The 24,223-nt window shown below is 37.1% G+C and overlaps 1 protein-coding gene across 2 annotated transcripts in view; it reads left to right on the plus strand.

Moving 5' to 3' along the window:
- Nucleotides 1-24,223, plus strand: part of TM9SF3 (transmembrane 9 superfamily member 3) — a 57,799-nt gene that overhangs the window by 19,847 nt on the left and 13,729 nt on the right. For both annotated transcript variants that reach the window (XM_037497511.1, XM_054690704.1), the window contains exons 6-9: nucleotides 3,925-4,056; nucleotides 5,360-5,526; nucleotides 9,845-9,939; nucleotides 13,380-13,510. In XM_037497511.1, coding sequence (XP_037353408.1) covers nucleotides 3,925-4,056; nucleotides 5,360-5,526; nucleotides 9,845-9,939; nucleotides 13,380-13,510 — 525 coding nt within the window. The remainder of the gene's footprint in view (nucleotides 1-3,924; nucleotides 4,057-5,359; nucleotides 5,527-9,844; nucleotides 9,940-13,379; nucleotides 13,511-24,223) is intronic.

Raw genomic sequence — 24,223 nt, forward strand, 5'->3', positions numbered from 1 at the left:
GGTAGTGTTTTCAGCAGGGAAATGACAGCTCTACTTAGTTTAAAAGGGATTGCTCAGATTACTATGTTGAGAATAAATTGTATGGAGCTAAAGAGAAAAGCATGAAGACCAATGAAGAGCTATTGCAACAGTTTAGATGAGAGGCAAATTGGGGCTTAAGCAAAGATATAGCAGTGTAGGTGGTGAGAAGATGTTAGAGTCTCCAGGGTTTCCTGATGGATAGGAGGATAAAGGCAGAGAAGAACTCTATGTAGTTTTGCCCTGAGCATCTACTGGAGTGAAGCTTCCGTCACTGGGGCAGAAAGGCTGTATTTGGAGACTTGGAGAGAAAGATCAGAGATATAAAAAAAACATGTTTGTATATTGATAGGGGTCAGTAGTGCAAAGCTGATGATGTAAGAGAAAGGGAGAGAATTATTGCAGCATTTTCCTTAAGTAGGCAGGAGGGGATGGGATCTATTGTGTTTTAAGTGTAGGAATTTTTCCTTATGAAGTGACTACACAGGCTTAGGTGCTCAAGTTGAATATAAACGCTTTGCCACTTACTATAAATATAAACTTGGTCAAATTACTCAGTTTTTTTAGCTTGCTCATTCCTAATAATGGTGCGGGGATTATACCTTGAAGAGTTGTGATGAAATTCCATTTGGAAATAAATATAAAGCACCTAGTTTACTATTCGGCACATAACAAGTGCTCATAAGAGACAGCACTGGTAATATAGTTGTTGCAAATGTTCTAAAATTTATGTCAAACTGAGGATACTGCTTAGAATTAGCAACACTAGGGGGTGCTGTAGTCAGCAGGTGCAGGGTTAGTAATGCCTTAGTGACATCTGATTCTTTTAAGAAATATTTCCCTTGCTGTAATTTTGAATCATGCAGCATTTCATACTTTTTTTGGGGAAAAATCTTATAAAGTATCAGGTTATTAGTGCTACTTTAAAATAGGTTTTGGGTTTGAACGTGTGTATTTTAGATTAGAAAATAGCAAAGAGCTTTATAGAGACTTTACCATTTTAGGTGTGTTCTTATTACTAAAGGCAACAATGTAAAACTTTCTAATTTCTAATAACTATAAAACTTTCTCTAAGAATTTGATACATTGACTGAAACAGATGAATCACATATATGATTTTTTTCTGTGATCCTTTTCTAGGTTATTAATTTCTCAGAGTAGGAACAAAATTAAATCTTTGGAAGAGCCTCTAGTTTTAGACTGCCCTTTTAAATCTTGAATGATCCTTTTATGATAAATTTGTTGCCTTTCCTTGTAAATATTTAAAAAGTATTTGCACTGTTTCCTTTATAATTTCAGTAGCTGTTTAATAAATAAATTGTTGGAAGGAACAAATGATCTTATGATGAAGCAGAGACAGTTGACTGTCTCCTGTTTTTCGGGAGTGTTTATCACTTGCCTGAAACCTCAGGATGGGTGACAGATCTGGGCCTGACGTTCACTCTAGTACATGTACACATGTCAGCCCAATTAAAAAATCTGCCCTAATTATATAAGACAGTCTATAGTAGGTGTTCTATGTATGTACCTACAGAAGTTTAGAGCAGGAATATAGCTATAAATATCTAGAATATGGAGATGAGAAGTTTTGGGAGGAAGAGGTTTTTAAGTTGGTCTTTAAAGTATAGGCAGAATTTATAGTGGTGGAGAGAATCTGTGTTAGAAGGAATTATGAGCAGGATGTAAGATAGAAGTAAGTATGCTGTGCTCATGTATCACTGAGGAAAGCTCTGTCTGATTGGTATATAGGATACAATGGAAAGAGCTCAGCTGGATAGTGATATATAAGGTGAGGTGGCTATATTACATGGATCACAGAATATTAGGGAAAATAGTTTAGAGCTGATATGAGAGAAAATAGGGGGGTGTTCTGTACATTTTAGAATAGAGAAGTGAAAAATGAACATGATGTTTCAGAAAGATTTGCTGGGTAACTCTTTACAGGATCATTTGAAAGAAGGGGAGAGATCAAAGATTAAAAAAAATCAACTAGAAGGTGCTGTCAGTGTGTGAGGTGGTGATGGTGAGGCACTGGAGGAAAGGAGTGGACAAGAGATATTTTGAAAGAAAATAAAAGCTTAATAGTAATTACCTAGGAAGGATTAAGAAGAAGGAAGAGCCAGAGATCCTAAAATTTCAAAGGTACAGGTTAGTACCATTAACAGAATTTAGAAATTAGAGGTAAGTGTTAATATATGAGATCATGAGTTTGAGGACAGTCTAAGTCTGAAATTCCAGAAAGACATTCAAGTGGAAAAGATTGTAGTTAGTAAAAGTCTGAAATGTGAATGAGAAAGAGGGCTGGAGATTTGGGGTGGACTGAGGATAGGAAGCAGAGGGTGTTGCCATCATCATTGGAATGCTAGTAAAAAGTTCGGAGAGCCTGAAGAATTCACAACAGAGGTCCAAGGCTGGGGCTTTTGGAAAAGTTCAGAAAGGGTGGGAGGAGCAGCGTCAGTAAAGTAGGGTGGTACAGTGTTAGGAAAGGTCAAATGTGACGGGAGAGCTAGGAAATGGGGCAGATCATTTACTGCTGAATATAGAGCAGGCCTTTGAAAGAAATCTTTTGGAGCAAAGTGAGATCACTTTGTGTTTAGTAGTAAGTGAGGGAAGAAGAACATATAGTCTCTTCATTTGAAAAGTATCAGCATTGAAAGGAGAAAGGTAAGAAAAAGATTGGGAGAGTGAGGGAGCAAAAGATTTAAGCAAACACTTGAAAGATAGTAGTAATAATGATGCTGCTGTATGTTTCACATTTATTGTCTTGTTTCAACCGCAAACAACCCTACGGAGTAGGTACCATTTTTGGAGATTGTTGACACTGGAGAAAGGTGAAAGTTTAGGGCTACAAGCTGAGAGGGGCAAAATGCCTCAAGGAGTGAGTAAGTTAGAACCTAATGGAAAGATTGATTTAAGAGGAAAAACAACTTCTAGGAGTTTGAAAGGAGAAATGAAAGGTTTAGGGGATAAATGCAGAAAAATAACTGGAATTAGGACTTAAAGAGAATAGAAATTTTGGCACTATCTCTAAGACACTTTGGGGAATTAAAATAGAAAGGACTGTCAGACAGTGCTGTAGACCTAGTTCAAATCAGACTTACTGGATTCTGAGATGCATTGAGAGACATAGTACTACTTTGTAATTTGAACCAGAACCTGGATGGAATTTTGTGACAAATGTGTAGGTAAAATCAACCTCAAGAGTCTTGAGAACTTTGGGAAATTGTGTGGGCTATCTCATTATTCTCTGTACCCTGGGGAGTTAATTTGGAAAGGCAGGATAAAAATGATGACAGGATGGAGCAGATGAACCAGAGACAAGTGAAGCAGATCATTCAGGAAGCTACCCAAGTCCATGGCAGCCAACTATGATGGTTTAGTCTTGGTATTTTAAGAAGATTTTAGGTTGTTGCTCACTTAGACAGAAGGAAATTCACATTTACTGAGTATTGACTGCTGTGTGCTAGACATGGTGCCATACTTTTTACATACAGAATTAAACCTTGCCAGTCACTTACAAGAGCATACTACCACTTCCACTTTTGATTTAAAAAACTGAGGTCACATAACTAGAACTGACAGAGCCTGTGTTAAAACATAGGCCTGTTTAACTCCATGTTTTTTCTCTGTAATGATGAATGGCATAAGCTATGTGGCCAAAGTTTGTGGAAATGTATATAAACAGTATTGTGTTTTAATAAATCTGGAGCTTACTCTAAAGAAAGCCAATACTTTTGCAAAGTGAATACTCATCCCTGTTATTTTTGAGGTTTGGATTTTTACGTAAAAGATTTTAGACTTTTTTTTTTTTTTTTTTTTTTTGCGTTAATACCCCTTGTCATCATGAAGCCTGTGAATGATTTTGTGATTGATATTTCATGTTGGTAACATTTTCTATTATTTTAGATTCATTGGTTTTCAATCTTCAACTCCTTCATGATGGTGATATTCTTGGTGGGCTTAGTTTCAATGATTTTAATGAGAACTTTAAGGAAGGATTATGCACGATACAGTAAAGAAGAAGAAATGGATGACATGGTGAGCAGACATTTTGCACTGTATTTATGAAACCATTTAATTCAGTGTTGTTTTGAATGCTAGAATGTAGGTCCACAATTTCTTTTTCGAAATCCTTGAAATCAGATAAGTTTCAGAATTCAGAATTTTCAGGTTTTAGAAAGGTATAAAACCTCCCAGAGGGGTCTCTAATATTAAAGTATTTTCAGCAAAATATGTGGCTGTTCACCCTAAGTGCTAAATAAACATTGTAAATAATCTCTGGATAGGTCAAATTTTGCTACCAATAAAGATATGTCAAACTTAAAGAACAAACTTTTAAAGTTTTCACGACTGTTGAATTTAGCATTGTAGTGAGGGGGGTTGTGGACCGGTGTTGGTATCTTCTAATACTGCTAAATATTGCATAAAATTGAGAGTGGGTGGAAGGATTAATTTACATTTAGTTTAATAGGTGCAGAGGGGAGATTTGTTCTGTATTATATAGAACAATGTTCTATAAAAAGAGAAAAGAGAAAAAAATGTTCTATAGAATGGTAATGACTATATATATAGACTCTTATTAAATAAGTTTTGGAAAACAATTAAATTTTAATTTTAATATGCTGGTGTGTATTGTGAATATCAGGCTGGATAAAATATTTGGTGCTTGTCAAACATATTTGACTGAGATTTCCCCCATTTGATTATCCTGAATGACTGATATTTCTTTCTTTCCTTTTTCCTTAATATTAAATTTATTTTCTTACATTATTCATTTTTGTAAAGTATTTGAATTTTCCCCAACAGACGATATTTCTTAAACAACACTGCTTTAGATACTCGCTTACTCAGATTGAAAAGGAAAAATTGAATCCTGTTAAAAAACGCTATGGACAGTTAAATACTATTTAACTATCCAGTATTTCCCCCATGCTTTCTTAGATTCCAGACTATAAAGGACATATCTGCAATATTAGGATATCTGTCATTTTTGCTTTCTACTTGGCCTCAAGTCATAAATGAGCTATAATCATGATGTAAATGGCAAAAAAGTATCCTTAATAGAGTCTTTGTGCTGTTCTCCCAACATGATATTTCTTTTTATGCCTAGGTTTTTTTCTATTTTCATTTTTTGAGATTCCCTGAGCACAGCCAGGACCCACTCTCTGGAGCCTCATAAATTCCACAGTACTTTAACATTTTAAGTTACTAAGGCAGTGATTATTTTAAATTTGACATGTCTTTACTCAATATTTTGAATCCCTTTAAACAATTCTAAGTTTGGAGTGAAGAAATTTACAACTGTAATTGTAATTTTCTCTCTACATACATATGTATATAGGATAGAGACCTAGGAGATGAGTATGGATGGAAGCAGGTGCATGGAGATGTATTCAGACCGTCAAGTCACCCACTGATATTTTCCTCTCTCATTGGTTCTGGATGTCAGATATTTGCTGTGTCTCTCATTGTTATTATTGTTGCAATGATAGAAGACTTGTATACAGAGTAAGTGCTTGTGTTTAAATTAACCTTATTGCATTTTTGTTGTATTTGAATCATTTTATAGCTATTGGGGCCTTTTAAGACAGCTATAATTAAATATTTGCATATTTCATTTATCTTAGAATTTAAATAGCGTAAGTGTTACTGCACACAATAATGAGCATCAATCAGTAGCTATAAAGTGTATTTTTTTTGTTACATGCTAAAACTTACTAGCCTTACTGAATATTTTGGTGGGTTTTTTAAAGATTATGTTCCTCTAGAAATATGAGCAGAGGTAATATTCGATAAAGATGTGTTTGGCAAAGTGAATAGGCATTTTTTAAAAAATTGAATATCCAGTTAGATCTTCCTAAGATGCACAAGGATTTCATATTTACTGAATTATTTATTCACATTTACTTCTCAAACTGGGAGAACCTACAGACGGAAGAAACCTTTGTAAATATAGTAAAAAGAGTGGCAGAAAAGGTGCAGGAGGTTAGAAAAATAATTGACTTCTCATTCTATCTTTACATAATTTCTGGTATATGATTTTTTTCTTTGTCAACAAAACCATTTGCAAGAAATTCTTGATTTGAGGTTTTGGGATTATAAGAAAAAGTTGTAAATTCACAAAGATCTCAAGCCATTGAGTGGTCCTGTGACCTTGTTCTTGGAGAACTATGGATCCACGGAGCAAACATGTTCTCAGTGTGCATGGCAGAGCTTATAATCCAGGTACTCCCGCATGAAGTTCTCGGCCAGGATGCTATTTTTCTCCAGTTAAATTTCCTACCTATATTTCACTTCCTAATGTGTTTTCTTATGTATGTCTGGCATTTGGTGGACAAGCGGTAAATTGTTGCTGAAGCAATGGCTTTTTAGTTGTATATTAAATTTTTAACTATACTGGATTGCTGTTTCTTCCACTTTCTTTGAGAGCAGGGAATGGGTCTTAACTTACCTTTGAATTCTCAAAGTACCTGCTTAAAGTTTTGTGTATGGAATTTAGTCAGTGCTTGTTGAAGTGAAGTGGATATGTATTAACCAATTAAGTTATTTCTCTGTAAGTTTGTTTTATTAAATATAGCTTCATGATTTATCATATGAGCTTTAAAATAACTGACTAAAACCTAAACTTCAGTGTTTTAATGAGTACTTCATGTACTTGGGTAAATTTTATTTCAGGTACATTAGATCTCAAACGCAAAAAAGCACTCCAAATTTGCCACAAAATCATGCTTTTTATATTAAATATTAGATCAGAATTCATGACTGCCAAATCTACAACTTGACTGTGGAGTTAATCTTATGAGCTGCTAGTGGATAATCTCTCCTAAACAAAGTTTTTTCTTTGTTTCTTCTCCAGAGTTTGTTACAATTTTGGCAGTTCATTTTTAGTGCAGAAGCTCTTCTAATAGATCTTCAATGTTGAGAAAAAAAGAAATTGCTTCTAATGGCATTTGGGACAAATAGTGCATTGTTACTTTAGTCTGTCATTACTGTAGTGGTAGTGGTTCTATGTTGTCCTTACTTGATGTGAACATAATTATATGATTAGTACTAAGGCAGTGAGTACTGTTATAGTATCAAAGTGACAAACATTTTTGAGATTCTATGTTAGGTGCTTTATGCATTTAGCTCCCTTAATCCTCACACCCACCCTGTGAAGGGACTATTATCTCCATTCTATCGATGAGAAAAGTAAAACTCAGAGCAGTTAAGAAATTGGACTGAGATCACACAGCTATTAGTAAAGGGATGTTAGTAAACTGGGACTTGAACCTAGGCTCTCTCATTCCATGACTTTTTTTTAGATTGGTATGAGGTATAGGATCACATGCATCAGTGTTATCGCATCATACCCACCACCAAGATACTTATACTGTAACTCTTTTCTTAATTTGCTGTGCTATGAAAGTGAAAAATAGAGATAATAACAGTTCAGAGTGGTAAGAAAAATGAAAAAGATGCACACAAAATTGGGGGTGAATTACTGCAGAGGTGGATTCTAAAGAAGAGCAAATAATGTAACATAAGAAATTAGATGTGGATGCCTGTTTGAGTTCAGTTGTTAACTCTTGAGAAGGCATAGAGTTAGAGAAGGTATGGCAAGTCTGGTGAAATGCTGCGCTGCTGTGAAATTTTCAGTGGAGAGTGGTAAGGGGGCAAGTAGAGGTGAAATGGCTCCTTAGATGTTTCCTCCCCAGTCTTGGGAAGATGAACAAAGAGGACAGTTCCCTTCCTCGGCAGATTTTTCGATGTAGGTGAAAATGATCTAATTTGAGGAGGCAATGCCGTTAGAATATTTATGAAGAGGTGGAAGTATGTCTGAGTTTTATTCTTTTTATTTTAAATTTATTTTTTTAAAATATTTTGTACTTTTTTTTTTTTTAAGATTTGTTTGTTTATGCATAAAAGAGTAGGTGTACAGGCCAGAGGTGTGGGGGGTGCGAGCATTCACAACAGACAGAGTGGGGAGCAGAACTGGCAGATTGAACAAAGTATACTGCCGAGGGGAGCAGCAGGTGAGTCAGAAGAGGTCTGCTGCCCCATGTGGGTATCTCCCTGGCCAGTAGGGGATCGAACAGAGGCTGAGGATAGCCTCATAGTACTGCGCTTAACCCCTTGCACCACCAGGGAGGCCCTGTCCAAGTTTTATTACAGATACTCTGTTAGACTTCCATTAAATGGAAATGTCTCTGTGAGCTGCAAACTTAAATACCTGGTAATCATTTTGGACTCTTAGTCACATGAGCAACCTTTTGAACCCTCTCTGCTACTGATCATGAGAACTGACTGGTATTAGACTGGTCTCAGTCTAAAGCAGTCTTTCATTTTTCAGTATTGTTAGGCCTCTGTTTGCCTTTATACACACTTCTGGAAGAATAAATCAATACCAATGTTTAATTGGGTTATTGGAAAAAAAAACCAACAGATTTGGTTCCTAAGACTGATAATTTTGAAACCCATGATCTTTTAAATTGGGAATGACATATTGTATTACTACCATGTTAGTTATATATTGATGGAAATTAAATATGCAGTGTTTTAACTATTATGCATCCACTTTAAGAAATTGAACATAGACATTTGGGTAGAGGAGTGCTACATATTCCAAGATGGTATATTTTTGTATTCTACATAGCCTACTTAAAAATCTAATAATTATTACCCAAAAGATGCTTAATTTATGAATATGTAAATTCTCCCAGTACATACATTAGTATGTTCTTAGAAATTCTCTGTAAAAGAATTCCATTCCAACTGACAAGGTTTATGTTCTATCTAGATTTTATTTTGTCTTCTTAGTTCTGGTGAGTTTTAAAAAAGGGTTTTTATTGTTAGTGGTATAAGTAAATTTCTACATAGTGGCAAATGATACTGTCATTTACCATCTCAATATTTCTCTTTAAGTTAGAAAGTCCAAAAGAATTTTGTCTAGTTTTATTCAACAGGAGGGTTTATCTGAATTCCCTAGATAGCATTATTAAAGGAAGGGAGTAGAAATTATTTACATATTTATTTTTTTTGCGTAGAAAAACTGGAGTGTAGGCCAGAGGTGCGGGAGGTAAGAGGATTCACCAAAGACAGAGTGGGGAATAGAACAGGTAGATCTACTGAAATACATTGCTAAAGGGAACAGCGGGTGAGACAGGAGAGATCTGCTGCATCATGTGGGTCAGCTCCCTGGTCAGGGATTGAACTCATGTCATAGTGGTGATAGCATTGAGTCTTAATCCCTAGGCCACCAGGGAGACCCTGAGGGTAGAAATTACTGATCTGAATTATTGTTGATTCGTGGACCTGTGGATTTTTAAAAAATAATTTTTAACAGTATAAGGGAAACAAAAGAAGAAAAGCTTTAGTGTTAACAGCATTTAAAATAATAGCACTAATATAGAGTGTTCTATTTTCATTTTATGTCTTTCAACGGGTAAGAAACTTAAGCAGTTGAATTGTTATAAAAAGAAATATTCCAATTATTTTTCTTAACAGAAGAATATACTTTTCCATGCAACGTGATTGTCTCACAGGGTTGCAAGCCGTTTTAATGCCCGCTTCTAATATTTTTGCCAAAGAAATGAGAAATAATTTGTTTAGAATATAATATTACAAAATTTAACTGCAGATTTAAAAAAAATTAGAGTCAATGTGGAATCATTTAAGTGGAGTTTTAACTATCAGTTCATCTACTAGGTAAACTTTTGTGGTCCTTTGCAGTCCAGAATGTGATATTTTTCCTGTTAAATTATCTTTGAGTGCTAATGCTAATGTAATTGATTATGTGATGAATTGTTGGTTTTATTTTGTCTTATATGTTGTTTCGCCTGTTTAGGAGGGGATCAATGCTCAGTACAGCAATATTTGTCTATGCTGCTACATCTCCAGTGAATGGTTATTTTGGAGGAAGTCTGTATGCTAGACAAGGAGGTAACTTACTATCACACTGTATTTTTAATTTTAGGTGCTAATGTTTTACTGTGAGGTATTTGGGGTTTAAAATGTACAGTGCAGTCATTTAAAAAATGTGGTTATTTTACATAGTCTCTACCAAATCAATTATGTATTCTATTTTGCTTATATGGAACCCTTGCATTTTATTTCCTAAAATATGAATAGTTAATAATCTCTTCTCACTGTGATGTTCACTCTGAGGACCTTGTGGGAGAGTATACTTAAGTTATTGATACAATTTTGCTTTAAGTTCCTAGCTCCTGATATGCTCCACAAGAAGCCTCCACACAGTGGAGCCTTATAGCGGAATATAAAGGCATGTCTCATGGCTTATGGACAAAGTGGACAGTGGAAGGAGGGTTTATTTCAGTTGGCTTTTAAATATCAAAGGACTTTGTACAAAAGTTTTGTATTATTCTGTATTCATAATCTCTTGCTGTGAGAGCTTCACCTTAAATACACTCCTGCTTATTTAGTCTTGTGCCATGGAAGTGATGGGAGACACATGGATGATATGAGGGTACTGCCCCTCGTTGAAACAGTCAGGGGTCTTCAGGTTCATTTGATTTCCCCGTAATTGTCTGAAGTCAGAAAAATCCTGAAGGTAGATTTGTATATTTTGGTTTATGAATGATATAGTTGAAAGACCTTCAAATTTTATTCCTGGGGCTAGAGACCTCTAAAACTGATTTTCTCTGCCCATCCTAAGCAATGTCTGAGTTTGGAGATCCTGCTTTCTTTCTGTAGAATACAGAGACTTATAGGTTATAAGTAATAAGAGCAGAGGATAATTTCAGATTCCCCCAGGATATTCTGGTTTACCATTGCTTCTTTTATTGGTTCTGCTAGAGTTAATGTGGTCTGCAATTTCAGGATAGATAATTCTTTGGATTGCCTGAGGGTGTATCATTATGGGTTCTTAATACTTTAAGTTAGGGTTCAGTCCTCTATATTCTACCTTCAAATATGGGAAAAGAGTCTTTTCATATTAGACTATACTAAGAAATTAGGTTGCTTAAGGTAACTTTTCATTTGAATTTGACCTGAAAACTAGTTAGGCTAAGAATTTGACAGTTTATGACCTCTATTTCATTTTTTTTTTTTTAATTCATGCATATAAGATCTGGGGTGTAGGCCAGAGGTACGGGAGGTGAGAGGACTCACCAGAGACAGAGTGGGGAGCAGAACACAGGTAGATCTACTGAAATACACTTCTGAGGGCAGTGCCATATGTGGGTCAGCTCCCTGCCCCACAGGATTGAACTCATGCTGCAGTAGCTGGCAATTGCTTGATAGTGCTGAGACTTTCACCCCTCTGCCACTAGGGAGGCCCAGTTATGACCGCTAAAAAAGTTTCCACAGCAGAAAGTCATTTAAAGATAGGAAATGTATTCATACTTGGGCATAAATTTGCTTTTAATCTGATTGCAAGTTAAAAATACCTGACAGACTTTACTATGGTTGTTACTGAAAGCTGACAGAATTTAGGTTCAGGTCTAGGAGTATCATATTTTACTAAGTGTGAGCTAAAGGTTATTTTCTGATTAACAGTGCCCTGAAGAGATCTGATCATGTTCTGCTATTTTGTCTGAACAATCCTCAAAAACAAGATTAATATAGAGGTCAACCTGGAGTAACAAGAATTTTTCAGTTATCTCAAGATTTGTACTACAGTGAAACCATAGCCTTCACACTGTCTTCAGTGAACTAGACAGTTCTTCAGAAACGTTTTCAAGCCAGGGGTAGCCTGGAACTTGACCAGAATCTCCAGGGTGTGGGGAGCAGTAGGAAGCCCAACAGTGTGGTGCCTGGGCTACTGATTGTACCCAGTGGCATGTGAGTGGGATTTCTTTCTTTCTTTCTTTCTTTCTTTCTTTCTTTTTTTTTTTTAAGATTATTTTATTTTATTTTATTTATACAATAGCTGGGGTACAGGCCAGAGGCATGGGAGGGTAAGAGGATTCACCAGAGACAGAGCGGGGAGCACAACAGGCAGACAGACCGAAAGCACTGCTGAGGGGAGCAACGGGCGCAACAGGAGAGGCGCAACATGCCACACCATGTGGGAATCTCCCTGGCCAGCTGGGAATTGAACCCGCGCTACAGAGGCTACGGACAGCTTCACAGAGCTGTGCTCAACCCACTGTGCCACCGGGGAGGCCCGGGATTTCTTTTTGATTGTTGGAGGCAAAGAGAGAAATAGAGTTGGATATGGAATTTATTAATGCATGTCTGAATCTAAGACGATAATAAAAAGAACAGGAAAAGGGAATGTTAGGAAAGAGTTGGAATCAGATAGGAGAAATAATGCTTTAATTAGTTGCCCCTCTTTTTGTTGTGGAAAAGAGCAATTCCTAAAAACTGAGAAAAAGGCAGTTTAGAATTGAGGGATATCAGGATTTGGGGCAGTAATTCTATTAGACAGAGGTTTAAAAAGAACTTGTATAGAACAAAGGGTGTTGCTTATCCTAAAGCACTCTCAATTTGGGTTCCTCTTGCTTATGGTTATGGGCTGAATTTTACAAAAGTAGTGATCCATCCAGCATTAAATCTTTATATGCTGGTCCTAGCAGTATGAAGATGCTTCCCTGATGGTGCATTTGCAGGTGCACACTGCTGTATTGGAAAGAAAGCTCTTTACTGTTCTCTTGGTCAATGTAAATATGATTTAAAACTTTCAGTTATGCAGTTAAAAATTCCTTCCCTTGATATAAATAATGTATGCTCACTGTATAGAATTTGATAATATAGAGAGGTACAAAATAATAAAACTTAAAACTCCATAGTTCTAATTGCCGACAGCTTGTGAAACACATTCTATTGTTTTTACCCTTTTAAACAAATAGATTTAAATACATATTTATAGTTATAATTATAGAACTGAGAGTAAATTTATTAATTTAGGGGTCGGAATTTTAAAAAAAATTTTTTTTTTGAAGTAGTAGAACCTATTCAAATAAAAGCTGATGTGAAATTACAATGTGTAAAACTTCTGAAATGGAATTGTTCCAGTTGAAGCAGAACTTTGTCCTTTACCAGTTACTTCCTGAGCCCCTCCAAGAAGCTCTAGAACTCCAAATAGTAGTATGAAAACACCTATCTAGGCCAAAATGTAAAAATTGAGTAGCTTCCCAAAGTTTACAGCAGCTCAGTGGCAGGATTAGGACAAAACACCACATTATTTTACAACAGTTCATTGCTCTTTTCTAGTATACCCACTTCAAAAGGTATGTTTCTATTGACACATTTGAATAGCTGTATCAGTCTTTGTTAGCTTTTGTTTTGAAGCAGTTGTTAGAATGTTAAGTTTCAGGAATGTTCCATTAAAATTTTAAATAATTTGGCATAGAATGTCACCTTTTAAACATTTCTATATTCCTGTCTCTCTAGTTTTCATAGTTTCTCTTCTTTTTCAGGAAGGAGATGGATAAAACAGATGTTTATTGGGGCATTTCTTATCCCAGCTATGGTGTGTGGTACAGCATTCTTCATCAACTTTATAGCCATCTATTACCATGCTTCTAGAGCCATTCCTTTCGGAACAATGGTGAGTTGCTTGAATTTTACTTTTAAACTGAAAAAATATAAACATTCTGAGGCCTATTATTTCTCCAAAGATAGTTGGGATTTTGATATTTACACCTCTTATTAAGAGTTTTGATAGTTGCAACCAGTCCCTATCCACTTCTGGAAAGTTAGGTGAGAAAAAACTTGTTAGTTTTCATATAATTTTGGTTATGTTTAAGCCTTATAGTTACCCTTTTTTTTTTTCTTGATTCTATGAACCAAATAAAGTGAAAGGCTGCCCTTAATTAAAAAGTATGACAGAAGAGAACACTGTAGCTTTTTACCAAAGATGGGAGAAACTGGTGCATATAATTTAGAGACAGTATAATGACATATCAAGAAACATGAGTGTTTTGGGCCTCCCCGGTGGCGCAGCGGTTGAGCGCTGAGTTGCAAAGCTGCCCACAGCCTCTGCGGTGCCGGTTCGATCCCCGGCTGCTCTCCGGCCACCAGACGAGGGTCCCACATGGCGCGCAGACCTCTCCTGCCGCCCGCTGCTCCCCTCAGCAGTGTACTTCAGTGATCAGTAAATGCAGTGATAGGAAGTGAAGCATCTCCGTAACATTTTTTCCCAACAGTATACTTCTTCAACAACCTAATTAAAACATTACTCTCTATTATGGCAAAAATATGTGTTACTATAGACACTAAAATCCTTTCAGATATCTTATCTGAACCATAGACTTTGAAAGCTTTGGATCATTCAAATTTATAAAAACTGAAATATAGATACACTTGTTCTTTGCTTTTTACTAGGTTAACTTTTTAGTGGGAATAGAATTTTGGACCAATTTTTAAGTCTGGAGTAGATGTTTATCTTAATGTACACTTGTGCACATGCACATATGCATGTTGCAGCAAGGTTCCTGCTTTTCAGAAAGGCTAAATAAATTGGTTTAGGTCACATAGATAGTGGTAGAATTGCAGCCAAGACCCCTAATCCTTTTCTCAGTTTTAATCTTGTTTGGTTTTTTTTTTTCCATTATTGGGAGTTTTTGAAATGTTTCACAGAAATTCCAGATGATTTTGGTTCTTTTACAGTCTAGGTTTGCTAATAATGACACATTACATATGTATTTTTATTAAATCTTTAATACTTTTTAATTCAGAATATTTTTGAAAATTGCTTCAAATTGAAAGTTTTTTTCCAAGGGAGAGTAAGTCATAATGGCTGACAAAGGGTAAAATAATAATTATTCATAACTAGAAAAGAATTTGCTTCATAATCATTCCAGACCATCAGAAAATATATAGAGCGAATCATGTTACTTTTTTTTTTATAATAAATTTTATTTTTATATTCCCCATACAATTGCAACCCCCCCATTCTGATCCCAATCCCTCCCCTCCCACCCCCCCAAAAGTGTCTCTGTTTCATAGTTTTTTGTTGATTCTGATTTTCACTTTCTTATAGTTATTCATTTTCCTGGTCCCTTATTTAAGTTTTCTAGATTCCTGCTATGAGTGAGACCATCCGGTATTTTTCTTTTTCTTTTTGGCTTATTTCGCTGAGCATGATCCCTTCCAGCGCCATCCATGTTGCTGCAAATTGCATGTGCTTATCTTTTTTGAATGCTGAGTAATATTCCATGGTGTATATGTACCACATCTTCTTGATCCAGTCATCTATTTTTGGGCATTTGGGTTGTTTCCAAAGCTTAGCTATTGTAAACAGTGCTGCTATAAACAGGGGTGCAGGTGTTCTTTGGAATTGATGTTTCTGTGTCCTCTGGGTAAATACCTAGGAGTGGAATTGCTGGATCATATGGAAGCTCTATGTTTAGTAGGTCCAGAAATCTCCACACAGCTCTCCATAGTGGTTGGACCAGTTTGCACTCCCACCAACGGTGCAGAAGAGTTCCTTTTTCTCCACACCCTCGCCAACATTTGTTGTTGCTAGTTTTTTCAATATGTGCCATTCTCACTGGTGTAAGATGGTATCTCATGGTAGTTTTGATTTGCATTTCCCTGATTACAAGTGATGTTGAACATTTTTTCATATGCCTGTTGGCCATTTGCATTTCTTCTTCAGAGAAGTTTCTTTTTAGCGCTTCTGCCCATTTTTTGACTGGATTATTTTCTTTGTTGTTGTTGAGTCTCATCAGCTCTTTGCAGATTTTGTGATCAGTCCTTTATCATTAGTGTTGTGTCCAAAAATGTTCTCCCAGTTGGTGGGGTTTCTCTTTGTTTTTGTTATTGTCTCTTTTGCTGTGCAGAAGCTCTTTAATTTGATGTAGTCCCAGCTGTTTATCTTTGCCTTCACTATCACTGTTTTGGGTGATGTGTCTGTAAAGATGTCTTTGATGTGCAAATCACGTAGTGTTTCGCCTATATTTCCTTCTATATATTTTATGGTTTCAGGTCTTATGTCTAGTTCTTTAATCCATTTTGAGTTGATTTTTGTGTATGGTGTGAGGCAGTGGTCAAGTTTCATTCTTTTGCATGTAGCAACCCAGTTTTCCCAGCACCATTTATTGAACAAACTTTCTTTGCTCCAATGCATAGTCTTTGCTCCTTTGTCAAAGATTAGTTGACCATAAATCTGTGGGTTTATTTCTGGATTTTCTATTAGATTCCATTGGTGTGTATGTCTGTTCTTGTTCCAGTACCATGCAGTTTTGATGATTATGGCTTTGTAGTATAGTTTGAAGTCTGGGAGTGTGATGCCTCCATTCCCTTCTTTTTTTTTCAGGAGAGCTTTGGCTATTCGGGGTTTTTTGTGGTTCCATATGAATTTCATCAATAATTGTTCTATTTCTTTGAAGAATGACATTGCATTTTTTATTGGAATAGCATTGAATCTGTATATTGCTTTTGGTAGGATGGCCATTTTAATAATGTTTATTCTTCCAATCCATGAGCAGGGGATGTCTTTCCATTTCTTTGTGTCTTCTTCTATTTCTTTTAACAGTGTTTTATAGCTTTCTTTGTATAGGTCCTTTACCTCTTTTGTTAGATTTATTCCCAAATATTTGATTTTTTTTGTTTCGATAATAAAAGGGATGGTTTTTTTGATTTCTTCTTCTTCAGATTTATTGTTTGTGTATAGGAAGGCTACTGACTTTTGCATGTTGATTTTGTATCCTGCCACTTTACTGAACTGATTGATTAGTTGAATTAGTTTTTCTGTGGAGTTTTTGGGGTTCTCTACGTATATTATCATATCATCTGCAAATAGTGATAGTTTGACTTCTTTTTCTATTTGGATTCCTTGGATGTCTTTCTCTTGTCTTATTGCTCTGGCTAGGACTTCCAGTATTATATTGAAAAGCAGTGGTGAGAGTGGACATCCTTGTCTTGTTCCAGATCTTAATGGAAATGCTTTCAGCTTTTCACCATTGAGAATGATACTGGCTGTTGGCTTGTCGTATATGGCCTTTATGATGTTGAGGTATGTTCCTTGTATCCCAAGAATTTCAAGGGCTTTTATCATGAATGGGTGTTGCACTTTGTCGAAAGCTTTCTCGGCATCTAATGATATTATCATATGGTTTTTGTATTTCTTTTTGTTGATGTGTTGGATAACGTTGATTGATTTTCGGACGTTAAACCATCCTTGTGTCCCTGGAATGAATCCTACTTGGTCGTGGTGAATTATCTTATGGATACATTGTTGGATTCTGATAGCTAAAATTTTATTGAGGATTTTTGCATCAGTGTTCATTAGGGAGATTGGCCTGTAGTTTTCCTTTTTTGTGTTGTCCTTGTTCGGTTTTGGTATTAGTGTAATGTTGGCTTCATAGAACGTGTTTGGTATTGTCCCTTCCTTCTCAATTTTTTGGAAGAGTTTGTGAAGGATAGGCACTAATTCATCTCTGAATGTTTGGTAGAATTCATTTGTAAATCCATCAGGTCCTGGGCTTTTGTTTTTGGGGAGGTTTTTGATTACCATTTCAATTTCGCTGCTTGTAATTGGTCTGTTTAGGTGTTCTGTTTCTTCTTTCTCTAGCTTTGGGTGATTGTAGAGTTGTAGGAATTTGTCCATCTCCTCTAGATTGTTGAACTTGTTTCCATATAACTGTTCATAGTAGTTACTGATTATTCTTTTGATTTCTGCTGTGTCCGTTGTGATTTCTCCTCTTTCATTTGTGATCCTGTTTATTTGTGCTTTCTCCCTTTTTTCCTTTGTGAGCCTGGCTAGGGGTTTGTCTATTTTATTGATTTTTTTCAAAGAACCAGCTCTTGGTTTCATTGATCTTTTGGATTGTATTTTTAGTTTCAATTTCATTTATTTCTGCTTTGGTTTTTATTATTTCCTTTCTTCTACTGGTTTTGGGGTTTTTTTTTTAGTTCTTTTTCTAGATCTTTGAGCTTCGAGATTAGGTTGTTTCTTTGAGTTCTTTCTTGTTTCTTGATGTGAGCTTCTATTGCTATATATTTTCCTCTTATTACTGCTTTTGCTGCATCCCATACATTTAGGATATTGGTGTCCTCCTTGTCATTCAATTCAAAGAATTTTTTAATTTCTTCTTTGATCTCCTCATTAGTCCAGTGGTCTTCCAGTAGTGTGGTTTTTAATCTCCATGAGGTAGGAAAGTTCCTTGCCTTCCTTTTTTGATTTATTTCTAGTTTGATGCCTTCATGGTCAGAAAAGATGGTTGGTATGATTTCAATCTTTGTGTATCTGTTGATGTTTGTCTTGTGCCCCAGTATGTGATCGGTCCTGGAGAATGATCCGTGTGCACTTGAGAAAAATGTGTACTCCGTTTTTTTGGGGTTTAGTGTTCTATAGATGTCTTTTTTTTTTTTTTTTTTTAATAGAGGCATGTTTTATTTATTTATTTGTTTGTTTGTTTCGTTTATACATGCACTGGGTACAGTCAGAAGCACAGGAGGGTGAGAGAATTCACTAGAGCCAGAGCGGGGAGCAGAGCAGGCAGAAGGACCGAAGTACACTGCTGAGGGGAGCAGCGGGCGGCAGGAGAGATCTGCGCGCCATATGGGACCCTCCTCTGGTGGCCGGGGAGCAGCCGGGGATCGAACCGGCGCCGCAGAGGCTGCGGGCAGCTTCGCAACCCAGCACTCAACCGCTGCGCCACCGGGGAGGCCCTATAGATGTCTGTTAAGCCCAAATGCTCTAGGTCCTTATTTAGAGCTTTAGTTTCTTTACTTATTTTTTGTCTTGTTGATCTATCCATTGTTGATAGTGGTGTGTTGAAGTCTCCCACTACGTATGTGTTTTCTCTGATGTCTGTTTTCAGAGAGGACAACAGTTGTCTGATATATTTTGGTGCTCCTCCGTTTGGTGAGTATATGTTAATGAGTGTTATTTCTTCTTGAAGTATTGTCCCCTTGATCATAATGTAGTGACCATTGGGGTCTCTTTATTTTTTTGAGTTTGAAGTCTGTTTTATCTGATATAAGTATAGCTGTTCCTGCTTTCTTTTTTGGTCCATTTGCTTGTAGGATTGTTTTCCATCCTTTAACTTTGAGCCTATTTTTATCTTTTGTAGCTAAATGTGTTTCCTGGAGACAGCAAAAGGTTGGGTTTTGTTTCTTAATCCAGGCTGCAACTCTGTGTCTTATTATTGAAGAGTTTAGTCCATTTACATTTAGAGTTAATATTGATATGTTAGCATCTGTATTTGCCATTGTGTTTGTCTTTCCTTTGATTTTATTTATTTATTCTTTTAATAACTTTTTTTTTTTTTTGGCCTTCTTTCGTTGTTATTCGACCCTCTGAGGTTCTGGCTTTAGGATTCCTTGTAGTATTTTTTGGAGTGGGGGTTTAGTCGTAATGAAATTCCAGAGTTTCTGTTTGTCTGGGAAGGTCCTTATTCTTTCTTCATAGAGGAAGGAGAGCTTTGCGGGATAGAGTGTTCTTGGTTGGCATCTGTTTTCTTGGAGTCTGTTGACTATGTCCCTCCACTCTCTCCTTGCCCGTAGTGTTTCTTCGGAGAAGTCCGATGTCAGCCTGATTGGTTTTCCTTTGAATGTTATCTGTTTCTTCCCTCTTGTCAGCTTCATTATTTTTTCCTTGTCCTGGATTCTTGGGAGCTTTACTTCTTGTATATCAATTTTCAGCTCCTTCTTCACATTTGGGAAGTTCTCTTCAATTATCTCCTGGAATATTTTCTCTGTTCCTACATCTCTCTCCTCTCCTTCTGGAATTCCTATAACTCTTATATTTCCTTTCCTCATGGAGTCAGATAGTTCCCGAAGTCTTTCTTCGTTCTTTTTCCTTCGTATTTCTCTTTCCTTTTCTGTTTTGGTTCTTTTTATTTCTGTGTCTTCAAGAGAACTTATTCGTTCTTCCATTTCATCTATTCTGCTTTCATTGCTTTTCCCAGAGTTCTTTAGTTCCTCCATTAATTCTTTGATCTCCTGTGTTTCTTTTGCTTCCCTCTTTACGGACTCAATTTCATTCTTCTGATCGTTGATTATTTTTCTCATATCATTGTTTTCCTTTATGACTTCTGTCAGTTTTTTAATCACAGCAATTTTAAATTCTCTTTCTGGAAGTCTCAGAAGTTCTTCCAAGTTACTGTCATTGTAATCTGGAGGGTGGTTTTCTTTTTGTGGTGTGCTTTTTTCCTGAGGAGTTGTTAGGTTACGTGTGGTTCTTCTACTCCCTACTGTCTGTTTTCTAATTTGTCGTATGCATTGGGACACTGTGTTGCTCGGACTGGACGGCATCTTGGGTGAACTTCTCCGCTCCCCTCTGGCTCCTCCAGGAGCCATCTCTGGCTTCTGGGTGAGCTTTCTGCTGGTTTCAGGCAGTCTTTACTGAAGAAATGTCCCTGTTCTAAAATGGCGACGCGGGACTCAGTCCCTGCGCTTCCGGTCTCAGGCACACTCTTCTGCGCGCCCGGTCTGCCCCGGCCGTGGGTGCCTGTTCCCTCTGTGGGCTCAGACTCCTGGTCGGAAGGGGCCTGGCGTGGGCTAACTTCCCAGCTGGCCACTGTCTCCTCCGGGAGCCTTCTGCCCTTTTCAAGCAGTCTTAAGAAATTTCCCTGTTCTATGGGGTGTTAGTGACTTTTTTTTCTGGTCGCTAGGTGGTGCCAGAGATCTCTCCTATTGTCCTTGGGGGGCTGTTTTTCGCCCCCCCACCCTGTGGGACAGGGAACAGAGTGGGAATGGTAGGGTAAACCTCAACAGCTTTGGGGTGCTGTGTCTGCCTTGTGCCCCACCATCGTGGAGAACCCACGCCCCAAACTTCGTGCCCCGGGTCTCAGTTCCAAAGCCCTCAGGTCCGGGACGCGGGCTGTAGCCCAGTTCAGTGGCGCGGGAGTGGCGCCTTTTGCACCCCGCTCCCGTGCCTGGGCGCCTGGTTCCTGCTTACTCAGTGAGGGACTTTCACCCCAGTGAGGGCCTCCGCGCGTCTCCCCGCAAGCCTAGGTCGCAGGCGCGGGGACCTGGGCAGCCGGGATCCCGCTTTTCCGCGCAAGCTTACCAGCCGGCCCGGGGCTGTATGCGCGTCTCCAGAGTCTCTTTGTTCTTCTCTAATGGCACCCGGAGCTGTTCGCTCACCGCCGCGGCGAATCCTGCAGGGTTCTCCACAGCTCCCGTTCACGGGGTGTGGTGGCTGCAATAGTTACTTTCCACTCCCAGTCCCGCTTGATGCGTAGTTTGTTCTTGTTGGTCGTTTTAGTTTGTTTTTTTCCTCCTCTCTGCTGGTCGGAGAGTGCCCACTCTGTGGGTGGGGGAGGGGAGCAGGGTTCTGCGCTTTCCTCCCTTCTGGTCCTCTTTTATGGCCACTTTCTTCTTCGGGCAGTTTGCTGGCGTCACCCGTTTATCTTCCGTGTCCCAGTTCTCACTGGGACCTGCCGCTTTTCCTCCCTATTAACTTTTTTTAATGGGAGATCTTACTCGCAGCGTCTCCTCACCGCCATGTTGCTCTGCCCTCTCCATGTTACTTCTTAAAGGTAATCTGTGAATAAATTTTTTTCATAGTACTTTCAAAATAGGATTCTGTTATATTTTCCCCACAAAGTTTTGAATTTGATGTGGTGAAAATTGTATTTCAAAATTGCTTTATTTCACTAAAGTAAAAAATTTGCCATTTGTAAATTGGGTTTTAAATAATGATAGTCAGTGTAATTTGGCTATAGCTAATTTGATACTTACTAATTATTAGAATATAGTATCATACTGTGCTGATCCAGAGAGGGTTTATAAAATACTGGGCGTTTGGTCCCCACTTAGCAGACTTGTATAATGTCCTGTTCTTAATTTTCTCTCTATTTTAGAATGAAAGAATGCTTAGTGAAGGTAATTCTACTAGTCTTAATCGTATATGATCTAATATTTTTTCTTCCATTTAAGAGTATCAAAACTTATTTAGAAAATGACATGACTTTGACGTGACTGATCTAGTAATTAGGTATTTTAACTACTTAAATTTGTATTTTTAGTTATTTGACTTATTGACATTATGAAGGAAATGGTTATATATCTCACAAATTCCATGGTTCTCAACTCTGGGTACATATATAGAATCACTTTGGAATTTAAAATTTTCTAGTGCCCAGAGCTTCATCCCAAACCAATTAATCTGCCCTACTTTAAGCCCAGTCTCTTGGGTTTACCTGATCCCAATTCCCAGCATCTGTGGATCTATCTGTCAGCTGAAAGGCTCCCAAACATAAATACCATCTGTCTAAGAAACTGGGTGTCTCTGCTTAACTGAATACCCTAGTTTGAAAGTGAGAGTCTTCAGATCCTCTTTTGCTGTTTCAGCCCTACCCCACACCTCTTCACCCTCCCCCCGCCCATTCCTTTGAGCCCTCGGACTTAAAGCCCATTCTCTGTAATCTTGTCTCTAGTTCTTTGGTGTCTCCAAGATTCTACAGTTGAGGGCTTTATCCACCTACCCACGTTTTAGGAAATAAAATTCACAAATATTTAGGGAAATGCTCTCCCATGACCCAGGTCTTGGGCTATAACTGGGAAAATGGCTTGAGATTGGAGACTTTCCAAAATGAAACTCATAATATATAACCAGAAGTTGCCATAGTGAGAAAAAATGTAAATCAAGATAAATGAATTTTGTGATCTCTCAAAGGTGGGATGCAAAGAATACAATATAGGCCCAGCATTAAAGAATTATAAAAGTCTTAGGAAAACTTCACTATGTAAACTGAACTGTTGACAAATGCTAAGACCAACAAAAGGAGTTTCTAAAGATATTTTCATAGCAAGAGCAAACACTTATTATTGGGTTGTTGGGAAAGTCATGATGCGTTTTTGCATAGAAAACATAGAAAAAATATGTCATGACTTTTCCGACACACCAATACATGGAATCAGTGATTGTAGCAGAGTAAAAGAAGAAGCTGTATCCCATTCTTCCTTTTTATTTTTCATCAAACAAGAAAAGATCAAAGGAAAATAATCCCTGATGATACAGAAGGAAAACATAATATAGATAAGGGGGTTGATTATACAGGAATACCCAGTAGCCTTAGCTGGAAGTTTTGTTGTTCATATAAATGATCTTTTGTAGATACGGAGACATCATTCTGATAAGTAATGTTTGAATAACTGTGCAAGAGAGCAGACGTGGTGTGAAAGTGGACATAAGCAGAGGGAAAAGGAAGAAGTGGATTCTGCCTTCCAAAATGTGATAAACTTGGTGTTGATGAGGCACAGGATTTTAGGATGTCACTAAAACTTATTTTAAATCACAGGCAGTAGTGAACATAAGAAGCTATTATAGATTTTTTAAGCAAAAATGCCAGAACAACTTCATTTTTCCTAGAGGAACAAAAGACGTTAGATAAAGTATTATACCTTGTTGAACAGGATGGAGAAATGTGGGCAAGTAGTGCAGTCAGGCAGATGTGTAACTAAACCATTGTAGAACTAGAGTATTGGGGTGATTCATGATATCATGAAATGTCACATACTATCTTTTAGCAGAGTGTGACAGCTATTCTATTATTATTATTAAAATAATTGTCAATGACTTGGATAGAAGCATAGATTTGATGATTAAATGGAAAAAGAGTATGAGATTGGGGAAGGAAGTAGTTATATGGAGTGAAGGCAGCATCTAAAATGATCTCTACTGACTGAAATGATGTACCAAGCCTAACAAGATGAATTATAATGACAGACACATTTGTATAGCTCCTTGTGGTTTACAAAGCATTTTCACATCCCTTATGTCATCTGATTTTCAGAAGAACCCAGAGATAGAGATAGGCAGAGCTAGTGGTATGCATTATTCCTGTTTTACAGAACAAAACATGGGAACTCTTAAATAGTAATTGACCCAAAATCACATTTTCTTTGTTGTTTTGGTGGTGTTGATCAGTTTTTGGTGTGTGTCTTTTGTCTTTACTTTTTCTCAAAATGAATTCTAGCTTTATCTTTGAGAGCAATGGTCAGCTCTTAGTGAATGTCTTATGCCTTTTTTTGTCTGTATGTTTCACAGCTGTATTGTATAATTAACACATGATAAATTGCATGTAAAGTGTACAACTTGACTAGTTCTGATATATGTGTATATTTGGGAAACTATCACCACAATCAAAAAGAGAAAGTATTAAGTTCAGTTTTGTTGTGTACCTTTGTAATTTATCCCTTTTTTTCCTTCTCTTTCCTTCCTACTCACATGCTCCGTTAACCACTGTTGTGCTTACTGTCATCATAGGTTAGTTTGCATTATCTAGTAGAATTTTATATAGATAGAATCACACAATATTCTTTCTTGCCTTTTTAGTATAAAAAATTTTTTAAGATTTATTGA

The sequence above is a fragment of the Talpa occidentalis genome, unplaced genomic scaffold (genome assembly GCF_014898055.3).
Source record: "Talpa occidentalis isolate TD23 unplaced genomic scaffold, MPIMG_talOcc4v2.1 talOcc4.8, whole genome shotgun sequence".
NCBI lineage: Eukaryota > Metazoa > Chordata > Mammalia > Eulipotyphla > Talpidae > Talpa > Talpa occidentalis.